The following is a 22,614-nucleotide window of genomic DNA, read 5'->3' on the forward strand; positions in this document are numbered from 1 at the left end:
AATGTATTTATAGGTAATTTACCTCATATTGGTTATCCTCATTTGGCCAATTGTTGGTATACAGTATTACTGTAACTTTAGGTTGATGCACAACTGTGACTATTTTGGGTGGGGATTCCACAGCTTCCTTAATTTGCACTTTAGCCTTAGGCTGCACCTCAGCTTTAGCCAAAGATTTGTTGATGATTGATTCACACACAATGTATTTATGTCATTTGGGGCAGAGGAGCTAGTCTATAAGATGTCTTTTGCTTGTATGCATGGGAATGATCTTTAAATACTAGTATTGCATAGGTCATAACAAAGCAACAATAGCATGCTTGGATTTTTTAGGCTCATTCCAAAGTCATTAGGTTACTCAAATCGCCTCTGAACGTATCCACATAGAAATAAGGGCTAGAGTAAGCAAGTTGGGTTAGTCTAGGTGCAAAAAAACTTTATAAAAGGGATAGAGTTAGATGTTTGTTGGGAAAAGAACAAAAAGTGATCAACTTTGGAAGATACTTGAATGTGCTCCACCTAGCATGGATCAAGCCATCACGAATTGAGCACACCATCAAATTGCGCTATGTCTCTCGATCGCACACTTCAAGGTTTTGCCTAAATCAAACTGTAGATGGATTTAAATCTCTTTCAAAAAGAGAGAACATATATAAATGTTTTGGGGGGGGGGGAGTAGGCCATGCATTTTCTATCTTTTAATTTAAAAAAAAACAAGTTATCTTGTGTTTTGCTTTGTGAGATATACCTTCTCTCCAAAAAGTAATTTCTTTTTCAACCTTCCCTACCTTGCATGAAAGCACATAGTTTCTTTTATTCTTATACTATTTTATTACATAAGAATCGTGATCTTAGAGATTCTTGATAGATTTTAGCCTATATAACAAGCTCTTGATATTGGATTACAATGCTATAAAATCATAATGTGACTAATTTCTTGAGACAAACATACTCACACAATTGGTTTTATCTTGACTTTACATTAAATATCTATTATATATTTTTTATTTTCTCATGTTTTAATTATACATGTGGGGACATTACATCCTCTCCCTCTTGGAGAAACTAGGGGTATGCTCTTTGAATGAAAGCCTTATCTACCCAAGTGGCATCTTTTTCAAGATAGTCAATGTACTCTCTTAGGATTCAACTTCTTAGACATTTCTCCTTCATCTCAAGGTTCCTCTATGGCTAAATTTCAAGAATCCCTTTGAATGGAAATATTGTTTTCTCATCATTAAGTACATGCTCCCAAGTAGGTAAATATGGCTTAAGTAAGCTCACATCAAATGCATTATGCACCTTGATATGGGATATTAGTTTTAGTTTATAGGGTTGCTTTCCCATCACTTTGATCACTTTATAAGGTCCACAATATCTTGGACTAAGCTTCTTCTACTTCCCCAAGAGTAGAGAGCTCTTCTCAAGTCTCATCCTTACAAAAATTGAATTCTTCCTTTAGCGTGTGTACTATCCTTTGGGGATTCAAGTAAGACTTCTACTAGTTTTGTGCAGCCTTGATGTCATGAAAAATGGCTTGAACTTGTTGGTCTATTTCTTCAAGCATAGCTTTAGAAACTTCCACCTTAAGAGCTTGATCTCAAATATTCAATGGTGTATGGCATCGTTGTGCATGTAAAGGTTGGAATGTGAATATCTTAATTGTCTATACTAGTAGGTCGCATTATGACCAAGTTCTGAGATGTTCAATCCACCTTGTCCATTCTCGGTGCCAAAGTAGGATCTTAAGATGTCTTCAATGATTTGGTTTACCATCTCAATGACAATTGGTTTATGGATAACAAGCTATACTAAAGCATCATTGGGTTCCAATAGCTTGGAATAGGCAAGTCCAAAACTTCAAGGTGAACTTGGAAACTCTATCATTGACTATACTCTTGGGTTGTCTATGAAGTGTGAATATTCCTTGATAATGATTCATGTGATGTTCAAGGATTTGTAGGTAGTTTTGACTGGAATAAAGTGAGCAACTTTGTCCAATATGTCCATCCCTACCATGATAAAGTTGTATCCACAAGCAAAAGTGGGGAATCCAACTACAAAGTGCATGATTGCAAACCCCCAATTCATCTAAGGAATGTCCAAGGGTGGAAGCTCTATTGGCATCTTGATTCTTTTAGCTTGTGGGGCAAGCTAGGCACTAGGTTATATACTACAATAATGCCCCTTTAATTTCTACCTGATAATAGCTCTTGCAAACAACAATAATAAGCATATTTGGATAGCTTGAGTATGTCCATTTATTAGGCTAACTTGAGCTTCCCACAAGACCTTATAAATTGAGTCTTGGAAAATATACTAAGAGCCTAATGTAGAAGAGAAGCAAAGAGGTCAATTGAATATCTTCCATTGGTGGAATACACTTATACACTTTTGCCCTAGAGTATCTTGGTCATGAGTAGCTCCTACTCCTTATCGTGGAGAGTGGCTAGGAGCATAAGCTCTAGGATAGGATTGTCAACTATGGTTATGATTCTTAGCATCTATTCCCATTGTCTTTCACTTCATTTTCTTCACCACACAAAGCCAATTTGACAATAGTGAATGGTCTTGAAATGCAAAGGTCTATATCCATAGAGACTTTGACTTCATAGGGAGTAAGGAATTCTTGCAAAAATTTATCATCGCCATCAACTTCAACTTGGCATAGACCCAACAATGATAGATATGTGCTTGACAAGGTGCCCAAGCAATTGAAACATCATCAATATGCATCACCCCTTCCTAACCTTGAATTGACACAATCATATCCTTTCTTTGTTTGCATTTGATGAACTAGAAAAGGAAGATGGTGCACTTCCATCAACATCCCATTGTGCCTTTAATTGAATCCTCCAACCCTCAATCCTATAGTTCTCTTGTATCAAAATATAATCCTCAACCTCTTAAGGAAAGGAACAAGATGCTTATCAGAAGCATGAGAAGCAATAGCACTAAGTAGCCAAATTCCATGATTAGTACTAAGATCTAAGGCATTTCTTCTCTTCAAGCCCTTGATGTCCACACATTTTGACAATTTGGACATAGCTTCAATGCATGTCTGGAAATGGAGAAAAGGATGTCTGATTTGCCTCCTTCCAGACTTCCTTAGCACCCACCAAATAGTGTTGATATTTAAAAAGGAAATATTTAGATGAAGCAAATAGTTAATCTAAAGATAAATATACTCACAACAAAAGAAGAATGCTCCCAAAAAACTAAAGAGTTCACATTCAACCAAAAAACTAAAGAGTTTACATTCAACAATGTGGTAGCCTTGTCATCATCTCTATCTGGACATATATACTTTACTTACATGGGTTAGTGCACATTTTTTCATGCTCTGAGCAATATATCACAAGGCTTCATTGTTGGTAATGGCTCATAGGATCTCATTTACTTTGGATCATTGGAATCTTAAGCTTGTAACAATATTTATGCATTATAATTCCTACAACTTTTCTGGAACCATGAAATTTTTTTCTAACTTCTCTAGAATGTCATAAGCTCTTGATTGTAACATTGAACTCTTTGGTTTACTTTGGATCATTGGACACTCAAATTTATAACAATATTTGGGTACTATATTCCTATAGCTTTTCTAGAACCATGATAAAATTTTCTAAGTTCTCTAGAATGTCATATGCTCTTGATTGTAACATTGAAATCTTTGGGTGTCACCATTGAAGTAGCTTGCCACCAAGTATAGTTTTTTTGTATCATGGAAGATTGGGTTGTAATATCATATGTAATATCATGGACATGATTGGGTTGTGAATCACTCAAGCATTTAGGATACACTTGAGTCCACACCTTATTGTTCATGTCACTCACTTTAGGCCACAAAACTATTGAAACAACCATGGTGTCATGGATAATAATGGTGGTAAATGAGAGTTTCTCCTTTTTAATTTTCAATTTCCATTAATCTTAGCATTCATCACAAGTATTACCTTTTTAAAAGAAAATGCACATCCAATAAAAAAAAGGAAAAGTTTGAAATGTGATATATCCAAGTTTCATTGTAAATTTTTGAATTTTAATTATTTTTTTGGAAATCCGATCAAGAAAAATACACTAAATGATTACATTTTTGTGAACACTACCCCTCATTGATAATGAAAAGGATAATTGCCTTTGAAACTATGTCCAATAACATAATCAAATGAACTTTTAACATCACATATATTGAGTGAACCCTATGTACGTCATTTCTTTTCATACATGTCCAATTATGCATACATATTCATAACTAATGAAAAACAATCCCTATCATAACCTTGTTATACATGCCAAATTTACTTGGAAAGTCTAGTTATATCTACATTTCATTCAATGATGACAAAAAAATCACTATAATCCTCTCAATTGAAAAGCATTATTTGGCGCTAAACCTAACATAGCCTTGCTATATCACCACTTGTAAGCCAATCAATGCCAGAGATCAACATTTTATGAGGTTAAAAACATTTTGAGAAATACAAATAAGGTGTGAACCTTCTATAATGCTTAAGTTAATTTATGCCAATAATAATATTTTTATGATCTCATTCATGTTGTGTCTAAGTAATTGAGCAAACACTTATCTATTCATTTAGCTACAAACAATGATTGTAGTGTGATGGATTTTTTGAACATGGAAAGTTGGCCCATTTGATTATGAATCTACCTCTCTTCTATATCTTTGTGATGACAAATGGCACATCCATTTATGCTTTTGACATGATCTCTCTCTCTCTCTCTCTCTCTCTCTCTCTCTCTCTCTCTCTCTCTCTCTCTCTCTCTCTCTCTCTCTCTCTCTCTCTCTCTCTCTCTCTCTCTCTCTCTCTCTCTCTCTCTCTCTCTCTCTCTCTCTCTCGTGTGTAGTAGTGTTAGCATACATTTGATTAGCATAATATAAATGAGAAGAGCTTCATATATTTGTAAGTTTGCACATATATCTACAAATAATCTTATTTTTCTAATACTTTCACTGTAATGTAAGTTAAATCTGCATAACAAAGATTACAAAACCTTAGCTACTTCAATGACTTTTATGTATATAAAGTGCATAATACTACTAGCATACATTTGATTAACATACTATAAATGTGAAGAGCTTCATATTTTTATAAATTTGCACATATATTTATAAATAATCTTATTTTTCTAATACTTTCACTTTATTGTAGGGTGAATCTTCATAAGGAAGATTAGAAAACCCTAGCTCCCTAGCTACTTTAGTGACTAAGGAGACTCATTTGTAATATGTGTATAATGGGGGATGGGGGGGAAAACAAGAAGAAGAAGAAGAAGAAGAAAAAGAAGAAGTGTTTCTATGGTTTTGAGAGAGAGAGAGAGAGAGAGAGAGAGAGAGAGAGAGAGAGAGAGAGAGAGAGAGAGAGAGAGAGAGAGAGAGAGAGAGAGAGAGAGAGAGAGAGAGAGAGAGAGAGAGAGAGAGAGAGAGAGAGATCAATTAACATATTTAAAGAGACTAGAGTGGTTTATGAGACCTAGTAGATACAATTCCATGATTTTGATACATACATCATCCAGACAAAAGGATTGAAAAAGACTCATGGGATGAAATTTTGGCTCAAGTGGGGATTTGCATGTCTTTCAAGAATGGTCCTCATGGATCACGGCCATTTAAAATATTTGGAAAACCATACAAGACTATCCAAGTAATGAGCCTACTCTATTCTCGTATCCTTCAAACTACGAGTGTGCACAATGGAAAGGAAAGTAAACGCATAGCAAATAGAGAAGGACAATGAATTAAATGCATGATAAAGAATGAGCACACTAACACTTGAATGAAAGATACAATATTGTAATGGGTATCCCCAACACACAACAATGAGAGTCAATGTGAGACCTAGTAGATACAATTCCATGATTTTGATACATACATCATCCAGACAAAAGGATTGAAAAAGACTCATGGGATGAAATTTTGGCTCAAGTGGGGATTTGCATGTCTTTCAAGAATAGTCCTCATGGATCATGGCCATTTAAAATATTTGGAAAACCATACAAGACTATCCAAGTAATGAGCCTACTCTATTCTGGTATCCTTAAAACTACGAGTGTGCACAATGGAAAGGAAAGTAAACACATAGCAAATAGAGAAGGACAATGAATTGAATGCATAAGAAACAATGAGCACACTAACACTTGGATGAAAGATACAATATTGTAATGGGTATCCCCAACACACAACAATGAGAGTCAATGTGAGCACCAGACAAAAACAAGGGACAAGAAAAGAATGAGGAGGGTTGGATGATGGAAGATTGAATGAAGTGAGGGAACATGCTACCTATAAATAGAAGAACTATGGTCATAACTAGTGTACAAGTGGCCAAGCCCAAAATGCGAACACCTAGTTTTTCCCACTCAACTAACCAAAATGGTCACAATGCCAAAAATGAAATGCATTGATATACCTCCCATTTGAGGTGCATAAAACACTCAAAATGAAAAAAATCACACTATCAAAGCTCCTAATGTTCTTATCCAACTCAAGTTGAGGCTCACACGCAGGAGATGATTGTACATTACACATGTCTCCCAACAACCCCTCTCAAATATTGGATGTGGCAAAAGGCCAAAGAAGATGGAATGGATATGAGGGAGGTAGGAGTGCCACTACAGATGAAGTCCATCGATGAAGAATGCCAACCAAGGAGAAAGTACCCAATGAGAGGCCACCATAGGCCAAAAACCCCTCGGCTCATGTAGATGAATCCTCCACAAAAACTACCTAATCGGTTAATACAAATGGAGTACCATCTCATAAGGCCATGAACTAAGAGAAGATGGAAGCCCAAGTCGAAAACATGTAGGACTTTTGAGACGCAACTCAAAGACGGACGATCAACCAAAAAAGGCAGCACACCAACACCACAAATAGGCACCAATGAATTGTTAGCTGCAGTAATTGTACCCTTAGAAAAACAGAGATCATAGACCCAGTCTCCTCGAGGGAGTCGTATGACTTGGTACACCACTATTGATGACCCAAGGCCTCTCAAAAGACGAGACAATAAAAGAAGCCTACTCCATCTCATGGATGTGAGGAAACACTAAGATGGCTTCGATTTCTTCTTCTTTCCTTTCTTCTACTTGGTTTGTCATTTACATGAAGATGATGCGGCAAAGGAATGGTTATATACATTGGTTCTGCTAGGATCTATGTCCCTATGACATGCATCATGCTCAAGCACCATGGAGACTAGCTCCTCCCAAGTGATAGTGCCCCCCGTATAAGGGGCAAAGAGATTGGTGTAGAACACATCATACTTCGATGATGTGAGAAAAGTGTCACAATTAAGTCCTTTGAAGACATGATCTTAGTAAGCGATGCAAGCTCATTCCACATCTCGATCTTGTTGATGTGTTCCATCATCATAAGGAAATCTGCAATAGATAGCTATCATAGCTTCAACTTAAGGGATAAACATTGTCGAAACGTTTCGACTTGGTAGAAAGATGTCAATCTCTTCCAAACCTATGTGGTAGTGCAAATACTCTTACATACATGAGCACATAATCTACACAACCTGGAAAGAGAAAAGAGTGAGCTATGGTATTCGGTTGATCACATAAAGATGTCAAGTTTGAGATCACTCCAACATAGGAATCCATGATAAGTTGGGAAGAAGGGACTATCACAAAATTCCAAAATAGATGTATGTAAGGTGAATCGATTTGGTTTCACATTTAGTATATTTTTTATTTATTTTACATTATAAGAAAAAAGTAAGTGTGAAAGACACATTACACAAGGATTGGGAGAGAAAGTGTGTGGCATTGCAACTTCTTTTCTCGTACAAGCAGTGGGATAAGATGCCTACATGTGAATAGTGAATAGACCACTAATGCAAAGAGAGGAAGGGAGGAGTAGCAAGGATATAGGCATGAGAATGGGGTCTAAGGCTCGGTTTAGATGGAGGTGGTAGCACTGCAAAACATGACCAACCTTCCGCCTTCTTTGTGTGAATAGTGAAGTCAGAGGCATAGTGTGCTACAAGATGGTAAACAAATGTTTTTTCTTAGTGCCAAGTCTCTTCCTGTGGAAAACAAGTGTAAGGACCTTGCGTTTTCTATTGACTTGAGAAGAGTGGCCTATTCTTTGCCTTCTTCAAGTTTTGTTTGGTGTTGGACAACAAACCGTTGTTTGTTGCATTTTGCAGGAATAGCCCTAGCCTACCTTTTGCACAGGTAGCCCATCTTTGGTGTGTTTTTTGGTTTGGTGGTTTTTGTAGTAGTTAGGTAGCGTAACTTTGAGTGAGATCAGCACCCCTCAAGTGTTGACATATTTAAATAGTGAGCTATATAGGTTGTTCTTTCTAAAGGACTTGGTACGTTTCGAGCATATTTTGATAGTTTTCAAACTCCCATATTCTCCAGCATATGCAGTCCTAGGTAGCCTCTGTTTGCAATCTAGCTTACCAACCTGGCATCGTGTTGCCCTTCCCACTTCAAATACTCATCTACACCGTTGTGCATTAATATTTTGTTGCCTAATAGATTGAGAAACCTTTCATAGGCAAAGAACATCCATATTAGTAGACTTATGTTCTTTGCAGGTTTTCTTGAAGCACATCTACGGCTAACTGGACGATTGGGGGAATTGTATAGACTATGAGTACAATCAAGGGATTGATGGAGATTGTGAAGACTAGCGTTCATAGCATTATGACCTGAGTATCATAGAACGACCGGGTTTCGTCCCATGGGTTCCTTCTCGACTACCATCTTATCATTTTCTCCCTTCTCAATCTTTTGGGGTTACTAGTCCTTGATTGATAGTTATGGCATCCCCTATACAAATGCTTGTTCTACCCTCTCTCCTTGCATCGGAGGAGTTGGATGGGATGAACTACCCTTTGTGGGCATACAAAGTTGAGTGCATCCTGAGTGTGCAACGAAAATGAAAATAAACACAGAGTAAATAGAGAAAAATGAGATAAAATGAAATGCAAGAGAGAGAAGGAACAAACTAACTTATAGTTGAAAGATACAAGGCTACAACAATTAGTCACAACATGCAACACACAACACAAAGCCTTGGTGTGGGACTAGACAGAAGTAAAGAGATTAGAAAAGAATGAGAAGTGCTAGCTAAATGAAGGCTAAATGAAGTAAGGGAAGCAATCTATCTATAAATATGCAAATTGGGGCTAACAAGTATATAAGTGGCCAAGCCCAAAATGTGAGTTTCTGAGTTAGTCTGTGCCCAACTAACCAAACTGGTTACGATGACAATGAAATGCAATTATGTACCCTCCATCTAATGTGTCTAATACACATAGAATGACAAACAATCACCATATTGCATCTCTTAATGTCCTAATCTAACTGAGATTGAGGATCACAAGCAAGAGATGATTGTGCATGACATATATGTTTGCTAATATGAACCATTTTCCTTATAAACATGAGCCTCACCATCTCAAAACATGAAAGAACAAAGCATACTTCCTAAATCACCATATCACATCTCTTAATGTCCTAATCTAACTGAGATTGAGGATCACAAGCAAGAGATGATTGTGCATGACATATAAGTCTGTTAATACGAACCATTTTCCTTATAAACATGAGCCTCACCATCACAAAAAGTGAAAGAACAAAGCATACTTCCTAAAGAAGTTAATAAAAGAAGAATTTTAAGCCTCTAAAGTTGTTAGTTCGCTAGTTTCTCTATCAGTATTGGATATCTTACTTTTTCACATTTTTTTTTGAAAGCGTGTTAATCTCTATGTTGTGCGGAGCCTAGCCTCTGATATTCCTTAGGATAAAGCCCCCGCGGACAGGAACTTTATGCATAAACTCTTTTAAGCGATTGAATTCAAATTATCCCCACAAAGCTTTTAGTAAAGGGTAGTCGTGTGTAGGCACAGTATTGATTGCCAAATCTATTACATGGCCTATTTGCAATTGGCGGGAAGCGTATTTTGTGGATAGTTTCTCAAAAATCTATAGCTTGGCAAACTATCACAATATTTGCTAAAAAAGGATAGCTAGTATCAAATATAACTTAATATACAAATTTGATAGTTATTGGGGTTAGCCTGATCCTCTTTGAACATGGAGGAGCTCAATGAGATGGCCCAATTGTAAGTAGATAAATTGGCAATGCCAAGAAAACATTTGTATAAGGCATGTATGACTTTGCCTTAACCTTAACACAACCTTACACTACATTAAGATCCAAGATATAGCTTGAGTTACAAACTCTAGCTATGTAAGTAATATCATAGAGATGATCACGCAAGTACCAATCTCATGTCTACCTCAACGATGGGTTTATAATTCAAACATAAATTCACTTAGCTCTAGTGTTGAATTAACATGGACACACTAAATAAAAATAATTTGCACGAACAATTTTTGGGATTAAGACTACATTCATGCTAGTTGGAGAAACAATCTACTCTCCAAATTAAAAATATTACATGATCCAAAATTGAGTCTTAATAAACTTTTAAAAATTGTTACTTTCAACCATGGTGTTCGTGGAGATATAATCCAAGATAAATTTGAGACATTACTTCTTTGGAAATAATGGAGGTGGCATGGTCTTCATTGTTCATCATAATTCATTCAATCAAACTCTTCTCTCTCCTATTTAACAAACCTAATCATAGAGTTGTGGATCTTGGATGGCACGAGCGCCAACAACTCTTGTATTCGTGGCATTATCATCTGTTGTATCATCATGTTTTTCTTGATCTATTTACGACAAGACATGCCAATGACAACTCATCCTTCGATTTCATACGTCAACTCTCTCTTTTTTTCGTAATAAGTCAACTCTCTCTCTCTCTCTCTCTCTCTCTCTCTCTCTCTCTCTCTCTCTCTCTCTCTCTCTCTCTCTCTCTCTCTCTCTCTCTCTCTCTCTCTCTCTCTCTCTCTCTCTCTCTCTCTCTCTCTCTCTCTCTCTCTCTCTCTCTCTCTCGTGTGTAGTAGTGTTAGCATACATTTGATTAGCATAATATAAATGAGAAGAGCTTCATATATTTGTAAGTTTGCACATATATCTACAAATAATCTTATTTTTCTAATACTTTCACTGTAATGTAAGTTAAATCTGCATAACAAAGATTACAAAACCTTAGCTACTTCAATGACTTTTATGTATATAAAGTGCATAATACTACTAGCATACATTTGATTAACATACTATAAATGTGAAGAGCTTCATATTTTTATAAATTTGCACATATATTTATACATAATCTTATTTTTCTAATACTTTCACTTTATTGTAGGGTGAATCTTCATAAGGAAGATTAGAAAACCCTAGCTCCCTAGCTACTTTAGTGACTAAGGAGACTCATTTGTAATATGTGTATAATGGGGGATGGGGGGGAAAACAAGAAGAAGAAGAAGAAGAAAAAGAAGAAGTGTTTCTATGGTTTTGAGAGAGAGAGAGAGAGAGAGAGAGAGAGAGAGAGAGAGAGAGAGAGAGAGAGAGAGAGAGAGAGAGAGAGAGAGAGAGAGAGAGAGAGAGAGAGAGAGAGATCAATTAACATATTTAAAGAGACTAGAGTGGTTTATGAGACCTAGTAGATACAATTCCATGATTTTGATACATACATCGTCCAGACAAAAGGATTGAAAAAGACTCATGGGATGAAATTTTGGCTCAAGTGGGGATTTGCATGTCTTTCAAGAATGGTCCTCATGGATCACGGCCATTTAAAATATTTGGAAAACCATACAAGACTATCCAAGTAATGAGCCTACTCTATTCTCGTATCCTTCAAACTACGAGTGTGCACAATGGAAAGGAAAGTAAACACATAGCAAATAGAGAAGGACAATGAATTAAATGCATGATAAAGAATGAGCACACTAACACTTGAATGAAAGATACAATATTGTAATGGGTATCCCCAACACACAACAATGAGAGTCAATGTGAGACCTAGTAGATACAATTCCATGATTTTGATACATACATCATCCAGACAAAAGGATTGAAAAAGACTCATGGGATGAAATTTTGGCTCAAGTGGGGATTTGCATGTCTTTCAAGAATAGTCCTCATGGATCATGGCCATTTAAAATATTTGGAAAACCATACAAGACTATCCAAGTAATGAGCCTACTCTATTCTGGTATCCTTAAAACTACGAGTGTGCACAATGGAAAGGAAAGTAAACACATAGCAAATAGAGAAGGACAATGAATTGAATGCATAAGAAACAATGAGCACACTAACACTTGGATGAAAGATACAATATTGTAATGGGTATCCCCAACACACAACAATGAGAGTCAATGTGAGCACCAGACAAAAACAAGGGACAAGAAAAGAATGAGGAGGGTTGGATGATGGAAGATTGAATGAAGTGAGGGAACATGCTACCTATAAATAGAAGAACTATGGTCATAACTAGTGTACAAGTGGCCAAGCCCAAAATGCGAACACCTAGTTTTTCCCACTCAACTAACCAAAATGGTCACAATGCCAAAAATGAAATGCATTGATATACCTCCCATTTGAGGTGCATAAAACACTCAAAATGAAAAAAATCACACTATCAAAGCTCCTAATGTTCTTATCCAACTCAAGTTGAGGCTCACACGCAGGAGATGATTGTACATTACACATGTCTCCCAACAACCCCTCTCAAATATTGGATGTGGCAAAAGGCCAAAGAAGATGGAATGGATATGAGGGAGGTAGGAGTGCCACTACAGATGAAGTCCATCGATGAAGAATGCCAACCAAGGAGAAAGTACCCAATGAGAGGCCACCATAGGCCAAAAACCCCTCGGCTCATGTAGATGAATCCTCCACAAAAACTACCTAATCGGTTAATACAAATGGAGTACCATCTCATAAGGCCATGAACTAAGAGAAGATGGAAGCCCAAGTCGAAAACATGTAGGACTTTTGAGACGCAACTCAAAGACGGACGATCAACCAAAAAAGGCAGCACACCAACACCACAAATAGGCACCAATGAATTGTTAGCTGCAGTAATTGTACCCTTAGAAAAACAGAGATCATAGACCCAGTCTCCTCGAGGGAGTCGTATGACTTGGTACACCACTATTGATGACCCAAGGCCTCTCAAAAGACGAGACAATAAAAGAAGCCTACTCCATCTCATGGATGTGAGGAAACACTAAGATGGCTTCGATTTCTTCTTCTTTCCTTTCTTCTACTTGGTTTGTCATTTACATGAAGATGATGCGGCAAAGGAATGGTTATATACATTGGTTCTGCTAGGATCTATGTCCCTATGACATGCATCATGCTCAAGCACCATGGAGACTAGCTCCTCCCAAGTGATAGTGCCCCCCGTATAAGGGGCAAAGAGATTGGTGTAGAACACATCATACTTCGATGATGTGAGAAAAGTGTCACAATTAAGTCCTTTGAAGACATGATCTTAGTAAGCGATGCAAGCTCATTCCACATCTCGATCTTGTTGATGTGTTCCATCATCATAAGGAAATCTGCAATAGATAGCTATCATAGCTTCAACTTAAGGGATAAACATTGTCGAAACGTTTCGACTTGGTAGAGAGATGTCAATCTCTTCCAAACCTATGTGGTAGTGCAAATACTCTTACATACATGAGCACATAATCTACACAACCTGGAAAGAGAAAAGAGTGAGCTATGGTATTCGGTTGATCACATAAAGATGTCAAGTTTGAGATCACTCCAACATAGGAATCCATGATAAGTTGGGAAGAAGGGACTATCACAAAATTCCAAAATAGATGTATGTAAGGTGAATCGATTTGGTTTCACATTTAGTATATTTTTTATTTATTTTACATTATAAGAAAAAAGTAAGTGTGAAAGACACATTACACAAGGATTGGGAGAGAAAGTGTGTGGCATTGCAACTTCTTTTCTCGTACAAGCAGTGGGATAAGATGCCTACATGTGAATAGTGAATAGACCACTAATGCAAAGAGAGGAAGGGAGGAGTAGCAAGGATATAGGCATGAGAATGGGGTCTAAGGCTCGGTTTAGATGGAGGTGGTAGCACTGCAAAACATGACCAACCTTCCGCCTTCTTTGTGTGAATAGTGAAGTCAGAGGCATAGTGTGCTACAAGATGGTAAACAAATGTTTTTTCTTAGTGCCAAGTCTCTTCCTGTGGAAAACAAGTGTAAGGACCTTGCGTTTTCTATTGACTTGAGAAGAGTGGCCTATTCTTTGCCTTCTTCAAGTTTTGTTTGGTGTTGGACAACAAACCGTTGTTTGTTGCATTTTGCAGGAATAGCCCTAGCCTACCTTTTGCACAGGTAGCCCATCTTTGGTGTGTTTTTTGGTTTGGTGGTTTTTGTAGTAGTTAGGTAGCGTAACTTTGAGTGAGATCAGCACCCCTCAAGTGTTGACATATTTAAATAGTGAGCTATATAGGTTGTTCTTTCTAAAGGACTTGGTACGTTTCGAGCATATTTTGATAGTTTTCAAACTCCCATATTCTCCAGCATATGCAGTCCTAGGTAGCCTCTGTTTGCAATCTAGCTTACCAACCTGGCATCGTGTTGCCCTTCCCACTTCAAATACTCATCTACACCGTTGTGCATTAATATTTTGTTGCCTAATAGATTGAGAAACCTTTCATAGGCAAAGAACATCCATATTAGTAGACTTATGTTCTTTGCAGGTTTTCTTGAAGCACATCTACGGCTAACTGGACGATTGGGGGAATTGTATAGACTATGAGTACAATCAAGGGATTGATGGAGATTGTGAAGACTAGCGTTCATAGCATTATGACCTGAGTATCATAGAACGACCGGGTTTCGTCCCATGGGTTCCTTCTCGACTACCATCTTATCATTTTCTCCCTTCTCAATCTTTTGGGGTTACTAGTCCTTGATTGATAGTTATGGCATCCCCTATACAAATGCTTGTTCTACCCTCTCTCCTTGCATCGGAGGAGTTGGATGGGATGAACTACCCTTTGTGGGCATACAAAGTTGAGTGCATCCTGAGTGTGCAACGAAAATGAAAATAAACACAGAGTAAATAGAGAAAAATGAGATAAAATGAAATGCAAGAGAGAGAAGGAACAAACTAACTTATAGTTGAAAGATACAAGGCTACAACAATTAGTCACAACATGCAACACACAACACAAAGCCTTGGTGTGGGACTAGACAGAAGTAAAGAGATTAGAAAAGAATGAGAAGTGCTAGCTAAATGAAGGCTAAATGAAGTAAGGGAAGCAATCTATCTATAAATATGCAAATTGGGGCTAACAAGTATATAAGTGGCCAAGCCCAAAATGTGAGTTTCTGAGTTAGTCTGTGCCCAACTAACCAAACTGGTTACGATGACAATGAAATGCAATTATGTACCCTCCATCTAATGTGTCTAATACACATAGAATGACAAACAATCACCATATTGCATCTCTTAATGTCCTAATCTAACTGAGATTGAGGATCACAAGCAAGAGATGATTGTGCATGACATATATGTTTGCTAATATGAACCATTTTCCTTATAAACATGAGCCTCACCATCTCAAAACATGAAAGAACAAAGCATACTTCCTAAATCACCATATCACATCTCTTAATGTCCTAATCTAACTGAGATTGAGGATCACAAGCAAGAGATGATTGTGCATGACATATAAGTCTGTTAATACGAACCATTTTCCTTATAAACATGAGCCTCACCATCACAAAAAGTGAAAGAACAAAGCATACTTCCTAAAGAAGTTAATAAAAGAAGAATTTTAAGCCTCTAAAGTTGTTAGTTCGCTAGTTTCTCTATCAGTATTGGATATCTTACTTTTTCACATTTTTTTTTGAAAGCGTGTTAATCTCTATGTTGTGCGGAGCCTAGCCTCTGATATTCCTTAGGATAAAGCCCCCGCGGACAGGAACTTTATGCATAAACTCTTTTAAGCGATTGAATTCAAATTATCCCCACAAAGCTTTTAGTAAAGGGTAGTCGTGTGTAGGCACAGTATTGATTGCCAAATCTATTACATGGCCTATTTGCAATTGGCGGGAAGCGTATTTTGTGGATAGTTTCTCAAAAATCTATAGCTTGGCAAACTATCACAATATTTGCTAAAAAAGGATAGCTAGTATCAAATATAACTTAATATACAAATTTGATAGTTATTGGGGTTAGCCTGATCCTCTTTGAACATGGAGGAGCTCAATGAGATGGCCCAATTGTAAGTAGATAAATTGGCAATGCCAAGAAAACATTTGTATAAGGCATGTATGACTTTGCCTTAACCTTAACACAACCTTACACTACATTAAGATCCAAGATATAGCTTGAGTTACAAACTCTAGCTATGTAAGTAATATCATAGAGATGATCACGCAAGTACCAATCTCATGTCTACCTCAACGATGGGTTTATAATTCAAACATAAATTCACTTAGCTCTAGTGTTGAATTAACATGGACACACTAAATAAAAATAATTTGCACGAACAATTTTTGGGATTAAGACTACATTCATGCTAGTTGGAGAAACAATCTACTCTCCAAATTAAAAATATTACATGATCCAAAATTGAGTCTTAATAAACTTTTAAAAATTGTTACTTTCAACCATGGTGTTCGTGGAGATATAATCCAAGATAAATTTGAGACATTACTTCTTTGGAAATAATGGAGGTGGCATGGTCTTCATTGTTCATCATAATTCATTCAATCAAACTCTTCTCTCTCCTATTTAACAAACCTAATCATAGAGTTGTGGATCTTGGATGGCACGAGCGCCAACAACTCTTGTATTCGTGGCATTATCATCTGTTGTATCATCATGTTTTTCTTGATCTATTTACGACAAGACATGCCAATGACAACTCATCCTTCGATTTCATACGTCAACTCTCTCTTTTTTTCGTAATAAGTCAACTCTCTCTCTCTCTCTCTCTCTCTCTCTCTCTCTCTCTCTCTCTCTCACCAAAACCCTAGTTCCCATATTGCCATGCCCTACATAAGAGCTCTCTTAATCTTTTATTACCTCAAGGGTGACACTTGCAAGAGGGTTTGACTTCAATTCCTGCACTAGCCAACTTCAAAGCCAACCTATAGGAAAAATACCTATGCCAATGCATTAGTAAGTAGAGAATGTGGTCTTGAAGTGTTCACTAGTCAAAGTGCACATGCAATTCACCAAGTTAGAGAAAAGAATGGGGATAGAGACGGCTATCGCTAATATGATGATTGAAGCTAAATCCGCAAAAACGACAAGTGCAAAAGGTACAAAAGGAAATCAACACAAGGAGATTGATAAACGTCTGACAAACACTACTCATTCAATAGTTAATAAGGCAAATTTGCAAGAAAATTGTAACTCATGCACATCTAGCAAGCCTCCCTAATGAGTGGCATGAAGAAACACAAGGAACTAGATGTAGATTGCCAAGGATGTTCAAAGTCCAAATATGTTAGAGACCAAAAGGAAAAGCAAGGATTCGATTTCATGGTGCCACATGGCACAGAGTATCACCATGCAAGAAACTGATCAAGTAACTTCGGTGTTTGGACACATACAAGATAGATTCGAAGCATTCAAGCAATCAAAATCTTTCAAGCAACCAAAATGTGGATCCCATATGACCTACCAACACAACAAAAAGGAAGACCAAGTGGGATTCCCAAGATGAAGGCAGCTTGAAAAGAGGGCAAATGGGCAGTTTATCATGGTAGTAAAAGCACCATAAAAGAATTTAGAAAATCTAAGCACCAAGTTGTTTTAGGGTCGTTATGAATTGAGTCATTCTTGTAGCTATAGCAATTGGGTTTTCTTTTATCTAGCATGATGACGTGGATTGTAACTAAATTCTTGATATGTTGTTTTGTCCTATGCACCTCTTAAGAGGACATTTAACAGGATTCTCTCTCTCTCTCTCTCAAATCGATTATATAACTAAAATCTTGATGTTTTGTTTTGTCCTATGCACCTTTGAGGTGTCTTGGGAGGACATTAATAGAACTTTTTTTCATAAACAGTAATTGCATTAATTACTGGAAAAGTACAAAAGTCGCAAGTAAACTAAACGGCCACAGAGGAACTGAAGAAACTGCTGTACACAAAGAGACCAAATAGCTGCCAGTGAAGAAGACCTCTCAGTCAAGCAATGTGACTTAGCATTCCGGAATGGGAATCAAAATTGAAGCGCAAGCAGTGAAACAAAATCTTCATATGACTCACTCCCTCTCTCTTGCTCGCTCTCTCTCTCTGGAGTATGCCCACACATACACACTCCATATCATCGATAGCATCGAGGTCTTCTATGCCAAATTTTAAAAAACAACAAAAACAATGCATTTTATTCACATTCAGTGTCTGGGTCCCCATCCACAATATCTGGAATTGCATCAGAATCTGACTCTGGAGCTGTTCTAGCATCCATAGAAGAAAAGGCCAAATCAGATAACCCTGGTGCATACTCACCTTGCTGCTTCCCTGTGGTATCCAGCACAATTGGGGCAGTAGTGGTCTCCACAGTTTGCATAAGTGTAGTGCTACTCTCTTGCTCAACAGGATTATTAACTTCAGAAACTCTCAAAGTACTCACTGGACATGGTACTGCTGCTTGGGATGATTCAACTACCTCCCTTTCAGAGAGTTCAATCTTCTCTGACGATGTTGCGAACAAGCCAGGCATCTCATTTGCATCATTCATCTCAAAATTTCTCCTGCCCATTAATTCTGCTGACAAATTTCTGGAAACTTCTCGAGTTTCAGGTATTATGTCTCCAATAGACAACATCACTCCATCCTCATCATTTGCCAAAGATTGTCTTGCACAGACATTGGAAACTTGATCTGTCGTAATGTCCCTTGCAGTGTCATTTATTGCTTGAAGTTCTCCTTGGAATGCTTCAATCATCATGCTACTATTGTCATTTAGGATACCCTGCTCTGCACCACCGTAATCAATAATCCAGCTCTCGATATCTTCTTGTACATATGGATCACCTTCTACTTCCAGATGCATGCCTGTTTCCCCAACCTTCAAAGATGGAGCAGGTAACTGTGAGGTGTATCCATGCGTGACCGACGCAGTCGAGATTCCAGCTGTAACTGGCTGCTGTAGTGGCAAGTTTGCTCTTTGTGTTTGTGCAACAAAATTTTCAGAAACTGATCCCCTTCCAGCAGTCGTGCTTGCTTGTTGGGCTAATGTACTACTTAAACATGGAAGAGCTCGAGGGTGAATGAGAGGTTCTAATGCCAGAAGAGCATGAGCACAAAACTCTGCGACTTCAGTGCCAGCAGCTTCCTGCCTAGCTGTAATAAAAAGGTGTCAGGAGTGAGCTTCCATGAGAGAATCAAAACTGGGGATCCAAAGCATTAGTTTCAGATTGGATGTGAAAGAAGAGGGTTGCTTGCCCCAGGATCTTCAATCCTTAGCAAACACTAAACAGCAAAATCACTTGCATACACACAAATGGCCCAAAATGAGAAATGAACGCAGAAAATAGGATTGAGAAAGCATTTGAGCATGAGCAAAGCAAAGCAACTCTCGGAGTTAAAAACTGCTAACAGACATCACATATCATTGCCTAAACATTCTGACAGGTTGCTATGGAAATGAATCGAACCTTTTCGGAAGACCATTAATGCTTGGGAAAGAAAAGGTGGACGGTGGCTGCAGGGTGACAATATTGAGGCTAAAAATGCCTTGTATGCTGCCAGTTGAAAAGATCCCAAAGAAAATGTCCGCGATTGCCCTTTACATGATGTATCATCAAGAATAATAGCCGGAGACAAGGCACCAGCTGAGGCAATCAAGGCAACATTGGCCACAACAGAATCCACCTCTGTCCTCCAGTGATCAGAGCGCAAGGATCCTCCCTGGAAGATGAAAATTTATAATTTCAAAAACACCAATTCTTTACAGAGAAAGTAGTCAGAATTGTAATTTGAGAGAATGAATAGTATTACGCACGACAGTGAGAAGAGCTTCGATAGCCTCCAAAGCACCAATTTGGACAGCTAAAGTAGAGGTTACATCATTGTTGTCAGCTCCAACATCAAGAGCAGGAGCAGCAGCAGCAGGAAGGTCCACATGCATACCACTGGGATCCTTACGCTTTCTTGGATTTGTAGACTGGGGCCATCCTGATACCCCATGCACCCAAGCTGGATTGTTCACTACATTTGAAGGATATAATGAGCATGCATCGATAGCTGCCTTTAGATCAGACATTGAATTTTCAATAAGAGCTGGGGCAAATGCAGATGCCATGCCTGCATCAAAGATGAACAGCCATTGAAAATCGAAAATAGAGATAAAGTCAGAATCCCAGAGAGTGAATCCCTTTCGACTGACAAGCCTGAACATTACATGCAACAACCAGCTGGCATGCCAATGCAAAACACAGAAGCAATTGTACAGCCTTGTAATATGCAACTTGTTGATATATCTGTAGAAGCTTAGACAATGTTAACTGAATGCAGACTCAACACTAACATGCACCACAAATAAAGACTGAACAGTGCTTTTGACTAGGCATTACATGCGTTGCCACAGGGTAATGTTAGACTAGTACAGATTAGACTTCTTACAAAATTATGGATCTTGCTTCACTTATTAAATGTCTGTTCAAGCATGGTGCAGTAACGATACACTTTTTAAGGTGCAATAGAAAAGAAATGATTTTCTTGTAAATATTTCAACCATGCTCCAACATATTCTCGCATGGTTGGTTTGCAATAAACCAAGTAATTTTGTATCACTAGCTCAAATGGACAGTAATTCCTAATTGTATTGGAAAGTGAGAAGGTTACAAATAGCTTTCAGGCCTAAAGAGCCATTCAAGAGAAGTAGAAGATGTGTAAGGAAAAGTTGGCATACCTATTCCCAGAGCGATGAGCAACTGTTTTGAAATATTGTACAATTTTATTCTCAAGTTTGGTGAACCACAACGCTGAAAGTATTCTGTTAACAGCCGCACGATGTCAGCAGCACGAGGTAGTAACTGACTGCATGACAGAGTAAGAAGTTTAGTGAATGAAATAGTCACCTGCATTGTAACTTCAGCGCCAGATAAAGCTAGAATACCTTCTTACACCAGATATTGTTGCATACAAAAGGTCCAAGGCACAAGAATGTAAGGCAGGCAATTCACAGCACAGAGTGGCCTGCTGAACACTTGATACTGGTGCTCCCAGCACAGAGGCAGATCGGTACGGAGAACCGTCAACAGATAAAATCCTTGTTATCAGTGCCAACAAAGCACTCAAGGGAACTGGGACCTTTCTTGCATGTGAAGGCAGAAAAAGTTAATGACCCAAAAGAGATATCAAGTGTGTTACCATCCTTGAAAGGTTAATGAATAAACCACAGACTATACCTGTACAGGATAGGCATTGATCATCAAATAGTCACAGCATTTCATAAGAACTGATACCCTTGGAACCAAAAGCTGCCAAAACTTTTTGGCTCTGTCATTCATAGTGGTTGCAGCTACAGAAATGCCACCTAGAAACCAATTCTGTTCTTGACCTCTTGGCATCAAAGCTGCTACAACCTCCTTTGCCAATGCACCTGCAGTAAATAGACCAACATGTAAGCATCAATAGTTTCAAACCTTTCCAAAGTAACAATCAGCTATGTTGGGAATATCAGGGTCTCAGCTGTAAATACCATCTTCCATTCCTGAAAATGCTTCATCCAGATGAGAGTTTATGGCAAGCAGTATCCTTCTTAGCAGTAAGTTCCAAGTTGCAGCATCACCATGCGCCTTTGGTAGCAGGGCCAAGCAGCGAGCAAATTTCTGCACAAATACTCAATTTTAAACTATGAATAGCTAGCACAGATTGAGCATCTGTGACAACTTACCATGATTTAGAGAAAATAAGAAGAAGATACATTTATCCATAAGCAAAAGTTAGCAAAAAGAACTCTACGAACTGCTCATGGTCATTCATAGCTTACTAGGCCTACTACCACAACTAGTCATCATTATTGCCCTCATCTCAAATCGGTGGTAGACAAAAGAAATCCAGAGCACAATATGTCTTTCTAACAACGTGCTCTAGCAGCCACATTAAGGTAAATCAGCTGGTTGCTCTAGGCCCTAGTATATACCAACTGAAAGCAATCCAAGTTTAAATTGGAGAACCATGCCCTATTCAATATGTTGCCACCAGAATGTAAAACCCAAAAATGTTTAGCTTTACATCATGCATATACTACATAATCACGGTTTAAATGCTAGATACATCGCTTGTTGTTGCGGATGCGCATGGTATATCCTCTTTGGATAATACGCCCTGGACTGATAGAGCTAGAAGTGCCATGCATGTAAGTGAAAGATAATAAACTCTTATCTTCCCAAAACTAAGACTCTCTTAACTTATCCTAAGGTAAAACAAGACTTACTGACAATTGCGATTGAGATTCTTACAGCATACTCGAAAAAATTAGTTCTTTATACTTATTCTGTATGTTGAACAAGCATTTTCTCTCTATTTTTGGATTGTTGTCTTCAACAGGACACCTTCTGGTGTCGGAGGGATTTTTGTCAAAAAGTCGTATCCACCGGAGATCAGAGATGGAAGGAAGTAGAGAGAGGAGATGGAAGAGAAGAAAAGGAGAAGAAAAGGAATAGACAAGAGGTAAACACGACAAAGACAAAGCACAATGA

The 22,614-nt window shown here is 37.9% G+C and overlaps 1 protein-coding gene across 2 annotated transcripts in view; it reads right to left on the reverse strand.

Annotated features, from left to right (window-relative positions):
• Positions 1-17,987: 17,987 nt before the first annotated feature.
• Positions 17,988-22,614, reverse strand: part of LOC148040049 (proline-, glutamic acid/leucine-rich protein) — a 50,199-nt gene continuing 45,572 nt past the window's right edge. Inside the window, exons 7-13 of one of the 2 annotated variants that reach the window (XM_087696473.1) lie at positions 21,612-21,741; positions 21,319-21,512; positions 21,027-21,220; positions 20,820-20,947; positions 19,911-20,212; positions 19,564-19,816; positions 17,988-19,249 (exon numbers count right to left, since the gene is read on the reverse strand). In XM_087696473.1, coding sequence (XP_087552599.1) covers positions 18,288-19,249; positions 19,564-19,816; positions 19,911-20,212; positions 20,820-20,947; positions 21,027-21,220; positions 21,319-21,512; positions 21,612-21,741 — 2,163 coding nt within the window. In that variant the 3' untranslated portion in view covers positions 17,988-18,287. The remainder of the gene's footprint in view (positions 19,250-19,563; positions 19,817-19,910; positions 20,213-20,819; positions 20,948-21,026; positions 21,221-21,318; positions 21,513-21,611; positions 21,742-22,614) is intronic. The other variant, XM_087696479.1, reaches the window with a different exon arrangement.

This window comes from Lygodium microphyllum, chromosome 2 (genome assembly GCF_053477565.2).
Source record: "Lygodium microphyllum isolate KBCC chromosome 2, Lygodium_microphyllum_v1.1.10, whole genome shotgun sequence".
Classification (NCBI taxonomy): Eukaryota; Viridiplantae; Streptophyta; class Polypodiopsida; order Schizaeales; family Lygodiaceae; genus Lygodium; species Lygodium microphyllum.